We start from the raw sequence: 10009 nt of genomic DNA, 5'->3' as shown, positions 1-10009 counted from the left end.
GGGAGGAACCCCGAGACCTCCAGCCCCTCCTCTCTGTGACCCGCGGGGAACTGAGCAGTCCTGGGGGGCGGGGAGGGTCTCTGGGTGATGACTCGGGACCGAGGGTGTTAAGTGTCAGGCCGGGAGCCCGGGACCGCTACAGCGGGGGCCGCGGGCAGCGCGGGCAGGAAGGGGAGGACCCAGCGGGGCGAAGGGGGAGCCCCCGCGCGGGCTCGAGGCTGGGTCGGAAAAGCTGCCTCACGGGCGCGCCCGCCGGGCCCTCCGGTCCCTCCCTCCCTCCCTCCCAGCGCTCCCCGCCCGGGCCTCCCTTCCAGTCTCCGCTGCGCCCTCCCGGAGGCAGCGCTCGCCGCGGCCTCGCCATGTCCCAGCCGGGCCAGAAGCCCGCCGCCTCCCCTCGGCCCCGGCGCGCTGCAGCGGCCCGCCACACTCAGGAGGTGAGTGGCACTCCTGCCGGAGCCGCAGTGCTGAGCGCTGGGAGGACCCCGGCCCGCGGGCCGCCTCTTCTGGGCGTAGCCTGCCTGGCCTGTTGCCCCGGGCGCTCCATCCCGGACCAGGGAAGGACCCGGGGCTCAGTGCCTGTGGCCGGACAGGTGGCAGAGGTGGCCGGGATTCCCGGGCCAGGGCCAAGCGCGCTGGGCGTGGCGCGAGCAGGATAGGGGCTGGCCCCTGTCGGGAAAAGTTGTTTAGTGAGACGTGAGTGAAGTGAGGAGGAGATGAAAGGGGAATAAAGTTCATTCGGGACCCCTAGAGCGGGTGGGATAGTTTTACTGGATGGCAGGATCCTGTCTTCCGTGTACAATCGGGGCTCAAGGGCGTGGCTGCCTGCAGAAAGAACACAGCTTCCCTAACCAGCCCCGAGCCAAATCGGGCAGGGCGGGGCCAGACTGGCGGGGGCGGGGCCTGCGTCGGTCCCGCCCAGGCGCCCGCCCACCCGACAGCTGCGGGACTTGCAGAGCCAGCCAGGTCCAGGGCACGCGGAGTGCAAGCCCGGCGCCCCACGCACCGCATCCCGCGTACTCCCGGGTCCTCCGCCGCGCCACTCAGAGCCAAAACGGTTGTCGCCATGGCATTCGCAAGCTGGTGGTACCAGACGGTAAATAGGAGCGATCCTGCCTGGGCAGGACGGCGAAGGGAATGTGTTTGCTTTGCCTTTCTGGGCGTGTTATAACTCCGGAGGAGTTATTGTCCGGGGTTTGGCGGGGTATGGGTGGGGACCGGGTGCGACCTCCTCTCAGACCTTCAGGTTAGGCTCAGGGAGAGGCCGAGACTCACCCTGCTGTGGTATGTGCGAGCGCATGTACGTGTGAGTCGGTGTGAGTTGATGCGCCAGGCTCCGCTCTCGCTCTTAAGTTGAATGGAAAAGGAATTGTTGCTGGAGGAATTCCCCTGGACGCCGGTTCCTTAATGAACTCGGACTCAGCTCACAAGAGCTCAAATCTGGTGTGTGTGTGTGTGTGTGTGTGTGTGTGTGTGTGTTTAACCCACAAGTAAAGCTCAAAACTTTTAGAGGAATGTTGTCGGACGTGCATTCTCTAACGCAAAGGAGAAGCAGCAGCCTGGATAGGAGCCAAGGAGAAAACCCAAACTTCAAGGAGCAAAAGCAACTGAGATCAAGACCGTAGTTGAGAATGAGAGAGAGAGAGACAAAGAAGCGAGCTGCTCTGTACTTTGTTACCTTAGATGAGGAATAAAGATGTTCCATTTGTTTACTGCATTGAATGCCTGTCCAACCAATTAGGTGTGATATCCAGCCAGTTGGCACTTGTAATGTTTTGGAATCAGTAAGCATGATTTAACATTAGATTGCTTTAGATAGACATAAGTTTTGTTGCCAGAGTAAAAATATTTATAGCCCATTGTTTTATGTTGAGAATTTTTAAAAAAAAATGGTTAAGTACACCTCTCTCTCAGCATGTGTTATTGGGAAAAGCAAGGATGCTGTTATCAGGCACTCTTTGGAGAGAAACCTGGTGTTGGCATCAGTAAGCTGTCACTTACCAGCCAATGGCCATTCGCTGATCATCTGCTATGGGCCAAGGCCCAATACTAGCCCCCAAGTACACAGTGGAGAACAAGACCTCTGTCTTGTTCTCCAAGAGCGCTGAGTCAACCATTTGGAACCCGCTTTCATATCTGTAAAACGGGGATGAAATAGGCACCACGTAAGAGTTGCTGAGGACTAATTAGATTCATGAATCAAAGTACCATACCCATATACCTTTCATGATTGGAAAGTCCAGTTTCCCTTAAGCTATTTCTTCGTGAATATTTCCAATTACATTTTCTGGACTTTTAAAATGTACCTTCTTATTGATGTGCCAAAAGCAAAAGTTTACTTTGAGTCATTATTGTTCTAAGGTTCTTATCAAAATGCACCACGTGAATCATATGCAAATATAAATGGCAGTGGTTCAGAGTTGACATCAGACTTATCCTTCCAAATTCATATTTCTCTAAAGGAAATTATGCTGGAATATTTGGATAAAAATAGTTTGTGCTTTTAACTCTGTTATGTTTAGGCATAATCTGACATTTTTGCTAACACCTCTCTTAGAATCCAATTTTGGAACTATTGTAAAAATCGTTTGCTAGTAGGAACCTCCTAGAATCAGCAACATGCCTGCAATCAGGCTTTGGCTTTTCCCAACCCAGTGCTGTCCAACAGAAATATAGTATGAGCCACACATGTAATTTTAAATTTTCTAGTAGCCACATTAACAAAAGCAAAAAGAAACAGGTGAAATTAATGCCAATAATATATTTTGTTTAACCCACTATATTCCAAACATTATTATTTCAATATGCAATCAATGTTTAAATCATTGAGATATTTTACATCTTCTTTTTCATGTTAGTTCTTAGAAATCCAGTGTATATTTTATAATTACAGCACAACTCAATTCGCACTTGCCACATTTCAAGTGCTCAATAGGCACAGCTACAGAATTGGGCAGGACAGCTCTAGACATGGGTCCTGAACTGTTTTTGATTTGTAGTTGTTGGGGGTGATCACAGGCCGTTTTGAGAATTAAAGGAAAGTTATGGACCATTTTCCCAGAACAAAATATACACATTCATACGCAAAAGCCTGCCCATAAATCTATGGAGCCAATTTATAGCATATATGCATACGTTACATTTATACATATGCATATATACATATACTTATATACTATATATAATATGTATATATATGCTTCTGGTAAATCCTATAACTAAAATATCTTTAGCGGGATCCTTTAAATACTGAAAAAGATTGTGAATGACTTAACTTTAAAATTTTAGGCATAATAGAATAAGATAATTATAAGATGTATCCAAGATATGTTTGTTTAAGGGAGGGCTACCTATAAAGCCAGGCAGTGAAACATTACAGTGTGTATTTCCACATTGAATACCATCAATATCATTGATCTTATCTTCTGAAGAATTATCTGGTCATAGTGAAGAAAAAAACTTTGGAAAGTTATATTTGAAGAACATCTGATGAGCATCATAATGATGTAGTATGAAAGAGTGTAAATTTGGTTTACACCAGTAATCACATTCCTGAGTCATAAGTTGACTCAATTAGACCATGTTAATTAAAGATGTTTCTTAGCCCAATTAGACCCACTGGCCCAGTGGCAGCACGATCAAGGAGCCCAGTCATTTGGGAGGCCCCATCATTGCAGCCAGCTGGGAAGGGTGTCACAAGCCTTCCATGGCAGGACAGACCATTTGGTTGCAGTGACTTTAAGGAGTAAGGAATGCAAATTATAGAGTCTGCAGAAAGGGCACAGGATTTAGGGTGTTGGGAGAAGAGAGGTCAGACACAACTTTGCTCTTTTGGTTGGCAGTTTCTGAATTGGTTTGCTTCCCATTGCGGATAAGACTTTTAAACTAAGAGTAACATCTGATGATATTGTTCTTTAATCAGTTTTGACACTTCCCCAAAAGTTAGATACATTCTACAAGTGCTTTTTAAAGAATGATGTAGCTTGCTGGGAGTTGAAACAGTGGGTGGGCATTTGAGATTCCAAGGTGAAGGGGTGGGTAATTAGTTCTAAGTAGGTTGTCTTAGTGGAATACAAGACTTCTCTAAGCAGCCCATCTTTATTCTGTTTTTTTCTTGACATTTTTATTATTATTATTATTATTATTATTATTGTGGTAAAATATACATAAAACATTATCTTAACCATTTTTTTTCAATTTCAGTGGAATTAAGACCATTCATATTCTTGTGCAACCATCACCACCATCTATCTCCAGAACTCTTTTTATCTTGCAAAACTGAAGCTCTGTACCCATTAAACAGTAAATCCCCATCCAATTTACATACATACATTCAAATACATAGCATTGTATTCAAGTATCTGTGTTCCTTACCGTTTTCTTTTTTTATTATTGTTCTATTTTAAGAAAATTTAACATGAGATCTACCCTCAACAAGTTTTTAAGTGTACAGTACATTATTATTGACTATAGGTACTGTGTTGTACAGCAGATCTCTAGAGGTTATTCATCTTGCTTGACTGAAACTTTGTGCATATTGATTAGTAAATCCCCATTCCTCTTTTCCACAGTCCTTGGCATCCACCATTCTACTTTCTGTCTCTGTGATTTTCACTACTCTAGGAACCTCATATAAGTGGAATCATACAGTATTTGTCTTTTTGTGACTGGCTTATTTCACTTAGCGTAATGTGCTCAAGATTCATCCATGTCATAGCATTTGTCAGAATTTCCTTCCTTTTTAAGGCTGAATAATATTCCATTGTGTACATATATGTATTTACCACATTTTGCTTATTTATCCATCTGTTCGTGGACACTTGGGTTGCTTCCATGTTTTAGCTATTTTTTGAGGAACCACCTTACTCTTTTCCACAGCAGTTGTATCATTTTACATTCCCTCCACCAGTACACAAGGATTCTAGTTTTTTCATATGCTCGCCAATACTTGTCCTACTACCTTCTGACCACCAAGGTTTCTGATGAGAAATCTGATGAGTAATCTTATTAAGTAGCTCATGTATGTGACGTCATTTTTTTTCTGCTTTCAAGATTCTCTCTTTGTCTTTGTCTTTGAACAGTTTGATTATAATGTGTCTTCCTGGGGATTTCTTTGAGTTCATCCTACTTGAAGTTTGTTGAGCTTCTTGGATGTTTATATTCATGGCTTTCATCAAATTTGGAAAGTTTTAGATCATTATTTTCCCAAATAATCTCTCGGTCCCTTTTTCTCTCTCTTCCTTCTGGGACTCCCTCAATGTGTATGTTGGTCTGCTTGATGGTATCCCTCAGGTCTCTTAGACTCTGTTCACTTTTCTTCAATCATTTTTCTTTCTATTCCTCAGACTCAATAACTTCAGTTGTCCTATCTTCAGGTTTTCTCATTCTTTCTTCTGCTTGCTCAAATCTGCTTTTGAATCCCTCTAGTGAATTTTTCATTTCAGTTATTGTACTTTTCCACTCTAGAATTTCTTTCTGGTTTCCTTTTAAAAGGAAAGGAAATCTACCTCCTTATTGATATTTCCATTTTGTATATACGTCATTTTCTTTTTCCACCTCTTCCTTTACTTCTTTGAGCATCTTTAAGACAATTTGTTTTAAAGTCTTTTTCTAGTAGATCTGCCATCTGCTCTTTCTCTGTTGGTTTATGTTTTCCTTTGAATGGGTGATACTTCTCTGTTTCTTTGAATGCCTTGTGATTTTTTTGGTTGAAAGTGGACATTTGAGTCTAATAATGTGGTAGCTCTGGAAATCAGATTCTCCCCCTCCCCCAAGGTTTGCTGTTTTTTGTTTTTGTTTTGTTTCGTTTTGTTGATTGTTGCATTCTGTCTCTGTACTGAGGTTCTGCCTGAAGTGTAAACTTAAGATCTTCTCAGTTATTTTCTGACCTGACCCTTCCCCTGAGCATGTGTGGTGATTGTCTAATTCCCCTATATATGCAGATGCTTTAAAATGTCCTGTTCTTTACCGTCTGGTTCCTAAAAGGGGAAAAAGAGAAAAATCAAGTGGAGGGGAGGGAAGGGTACCAGTCATTTAAGTCCCCTAAAGTTGTCTCAGCTGGAGGCAAAAGGGCTTGCAACAATGGTTTCCCATCTCTGTGTCTCTAACACCATAATCGAAGCAGCAATCAGTGATCAGAATAAAGATCACCATTAGTTGGACCACAGAGTCCTTATTGCCCACCCTCACTCTCACAAGCTGCATGCAAGCTGTGCTCCAGTGCACAGCTACCTGCCGTGGACTGAGGGATGAGGAGTGGGTAGCCGCTGCTGAGCTCAGAGCTGAAAATTCATGGAAATTAACCAAAACTTACCATCCAAGCCTTCCCCTGAAAGTTGTAAGCCTTCAATAGGCTTCAGAGTTTCAAAGTGCTTGTATCAGAGAGATTCTGCCACTCGGATTTTTTGTCTAGGTGGAGAGATGGATTCCTCGTGCCTCATACTCCACCATCTTCCCAGAATCCCCTCTTTAAGGTGTTTTTAAGGATGGAAATACTGTTAATGTGATTCCAAAGTTCTGTTCTTAAGGTTATCTCATTTTCTTTTCATAAAAACTTGCCCAGAAAGCTTACAGCTACCACAAAGGAATCAGTCACAAAGTGTATCAGGTGTGTTTCAGTTAAGAAAAATGTAAAACAACTCCATCCAATGGATACTGTTTATGTAAGTTGCCGCCTCAGATGGGAGAGTCATTTAGCCCAGGAAGAAAATGGATTCTATGGTTAGAGTTTCCTAAAAAGGTCTTTCCTAAAAATGTATCTCCACATTTTGACTGTGGATAACTCATAAAACACAAGAATGATTTGGTTAAGGCCAAAGATTTTCTCAGTTTCTTATTGTCTACATACTATTTATTAGGTTCTGTACAGGGTGCTATGGACACAAAAATTGTGGATGGATCCATGCCTGATCTTCTCTTGCATTTCTTGTAGATAAAAACCACAACTACATACTAATGTCTACTACAAAAGCAATAAAGTAACTATTGAAATTCTTATGATGTCTTCTTTGACTTAGAGACAATTCAAAAAGCTTACTGCAGGGGGATCCCAGAAGCTAAATGTGGGAGAGAGGCAATTTGATACTACCTCTGTAAACTGGACAAAAAAGAGCATGTGCCATTGCAGTGCCACCGTGGCATGTCCACCAGAATGTTAAATTGTTTCGAAAAAGCGTACGTGGAGTTCAGGTGAAACATCAGCATTTCAGAATTAGAGCTATACAGTTAATCCTTAATATGTGTCTTCTTTTATATGAGAATCCCAAAGAAGATTATTTATAAGTTTATAGTTTGATAAATATTTTTAGAGGAGCATAAAGATATCATGTATTGAAAGCCAGACCTTTCATTTACTTCCATTTCTTTAATATGTATTCTTCCTATGACACAGCACATAGGGACTACTCACTGTTTTGTTTTGTTTTACTAAATAAACTCTACCTCTCATAGTAGCCTTCTCCATGAGTTTGGGGCTTTCAGTATTAAAACCAAGTAGAATGGCTAAGATATTGCCTTTGGGTAACTCTAGGAAGATACAGGCTCTTGAGTTAAGAGGATTCTAAATTTTTCAAAACTTTTTTGTCACAGAAGAAGAGAGAATAATATAATGAACTCATCATGTACCCTTCACATGGCTTCAATAATTACCAACACTATAACATTGTACCAATCTTGCTTTATCTAACTCCCAGCCCCACCAACACACACATGCGCACACACACCACACCCTTCCAAAGTATTTTAAAGCATGAGAATTGCACATTTAAGTGTCATTCCTGTGACCAACTTGCTGTAGATTGTTTGGAAAATGAGTTCTCTATTCTCTATGTGCTTTGTTTCCTTAGATATAATATGGAAAAGTGAGATTACTATAATACACAGTCATTACATAGACAAAGTACTAAATGTAAATTTATCAGATGAACCTTGTTGCTTTGTATTCATGAAAAGTAAAAACCTAAATTCTCTGCTCTAATATTTACAAGCCTTAGAAAACAAAACCTTTAAACCTTTGCTTATTTCCCATATTCATTTTACTGTGTCATAATTTACCGCAATCAGATTAATGCCAGAGAAAAAGAAGGGAGTGGAATAACTTTTAGTGTATTCTTAAAATGAGCTAGGCAATGGGCCAGATTCCTCATTAATATCAGTTTGTTTCATAAATATGCCAGCCCCTGGGGTGGGTACCATTAGCTCCATTTTACAAGGAGAAAACAGAAAGGTCAAACTATTTGCCCAAGATCCCATAGCCTTGGAGATCCATGCTCTTTCTGTCCTGTTAGTGTCTGTCAGGGAATGGAATGCAGAGTTGGTTACTCAGGTAACAGAAGAGGCTGGGAAGCCAACAAGGGAGAGTGAGGCAACCCAGACATTAGAAATTGCAGGAAGCTGCTACCATTCCTAGGCTGGAAAGATGGAGGGAGGAGCTAGATCCCCCTGTAGTCGCTGGACCAGCCACTAGCCTGCCCTACTGCAGAGCCTCCCAGAGGTGGGGGCGGGGGTTTTGGGGCATGGCGGCGAATACCACCCACTTACCACCTCCAGTCTCCTGCCAGTGACTTCCATTGGCCAAACCCAGCCTGAGGCCAGCCATCAAGGCAGCCAGCAAACATCCCTGCTCCACCAGCAGAGCAGGGTCAGGGCAAGGAATCTACTTGCGGGCAGACAGACCCAGATCTGTGCCAGGGAGACTATTTTGAAGCAAAACCAGCTTTACATCTTGGTCCTTCTGCTGGCTTGCTGAACATTTGTGTTTTAGCAAGCAGAATACATACAAGAATAGATTTTAAGGGATTTTGCAGGAAATATCAATTTAGACATTGTCTCTTAATTTTTCAAGCTATTTTTTTCAGCTTCTTTCTCTTTTATCCAGTATACTGACCTGAAGAGAACAAAAGCATTTCTCAGGGAACATTTAGAGCTTTGTAGAAGTGCAGTCATTCAATCAAGAATTATTTGTCACACCCCTACCACCGGGCCAGAAAAAAAAAAGAATGTAATTTACCATCTGGTTGGGAAGGCAAAATAGCCGTTTGTAATCAGTAAGCAAAAGAATATACAATAAAGTGCTTATTTGTTTGCTTTATTAAGAAAATAGAGACTGATGTGCAGATATGATGGTACGATGTGCAAGGTAGGCTAGGGCGAAGGCCCAGAATTAGTCAGGAAGTGCTGGTGTGAACGTGGGGCACTGTGCTCCTTCCTTGAGCAATCAGAGTTTGCCCAGGAGGCCCGGAGCTGTCCCAACCTGCCTGCCCCAGGGAAGTACCCCATGGGTGCCGACTCAGTGGGGTGATTTGAGGAGCAGAAACCTCCACTTCCTGTCATAGTGCCCACAAATCTCCCCTCAAAACCAGTGGTTTCCAATCCTACCTGCTTACTAGGATCACCTGGGGGGTTTTAGAAAAATATAACCTTGCCCAGACCCCACGCTAGACCAACTAAATCTAGATCTCTGGGCTCTGGCTTGAGTGTTTCCCAAAGCGTGCCAGGTGCTTGTGACCCACACTGAAGGAGGGGACCCACTGCCAACTGAAGGCTTTTGGATCCTTGGGAAGCCCCTGCCCCTGGAACAAGCCTTTCTCAATAGCGAGTGCCATAGCCATGCAGTGAGAGAGCTGAGCTATGTGCACTAGGAAGGTCCAGAGAGCTCCCAGATAATCTTTACTGCTTCATGATTTTGCCACGGCTGATGCTGGACATGCAAATATTCATCTCTCTGGCCTTGTCTCCCAGTTGAAGAAGGACAGTTTTTGAGTTGTGTTCAGATAACCTTTACTGTTTCTTTAAACAGCTTTATTCAGATGTAATTCACAGACCATACATTCACCCATTAAAACGTACAATTTGGTATTTTTTCCTATATTCACAGGCTGATGCAAGCATCACCTCAATTTAATTTTAGAATGTTTTTGTCACCCCCTAAAAGAAACTCTGTACCTTTTAAAAAAAATCTAAGTGAATAATATTAATTTTTAATGCTATTCAATTTCAGCATAGAGGGTTATGT

General features: G+C 42.9%; 1 protein-coding gene across 42 annotated transcripts in view; it reads left to right on the top strand.

Moving 5' to 3' along the window:
* The first annotated feature begins 35 nt into the window (after positions 1-35).
* The window catches only part of CAST (calpastatin), a 117001-nt gene continuing 107027 nt past the window's right edge, over positions 36-10009 (top strand). For 9 of the 42 annotated variants that reach the window (XM_070233278.1, XM_070233276.1, XM_070233272.1 and 6 more), the window contains exon 1: positions 172-434. In XM_070233278.1, coding sequence (XP_070089379.1) covers positions 360-434 — 75 coding nt within the window. In that variant the 5' untranslated portion in view covers positions 172-359. Of the gene's footprint in view, positions 435-711; positions 1094-10009 lie in introns of those variants that run through there. The other 33 variants (XM_070233264.1, XM_070233262.1, XM_070233261.1 and 30 more) reach the window with 10 other exon arrangements.

Source organism: Equus caballus, chromosome 14 (assembly GCF_041296265.1).
Source record: "Equus caballus isolate H_3958 breed thoroughbred chromosome 14, TB-T2T, whole genome shotgun sequence".
NCBI classification, from domain to species: Eukaryota; Metazoa; Chordata; class Mammalia; order Perissodactyla; family Equidae; genus Equus; species Equus caballus.
This window is presented reverse-complemented; position numbering and strand designations above follow the sequence as displayed.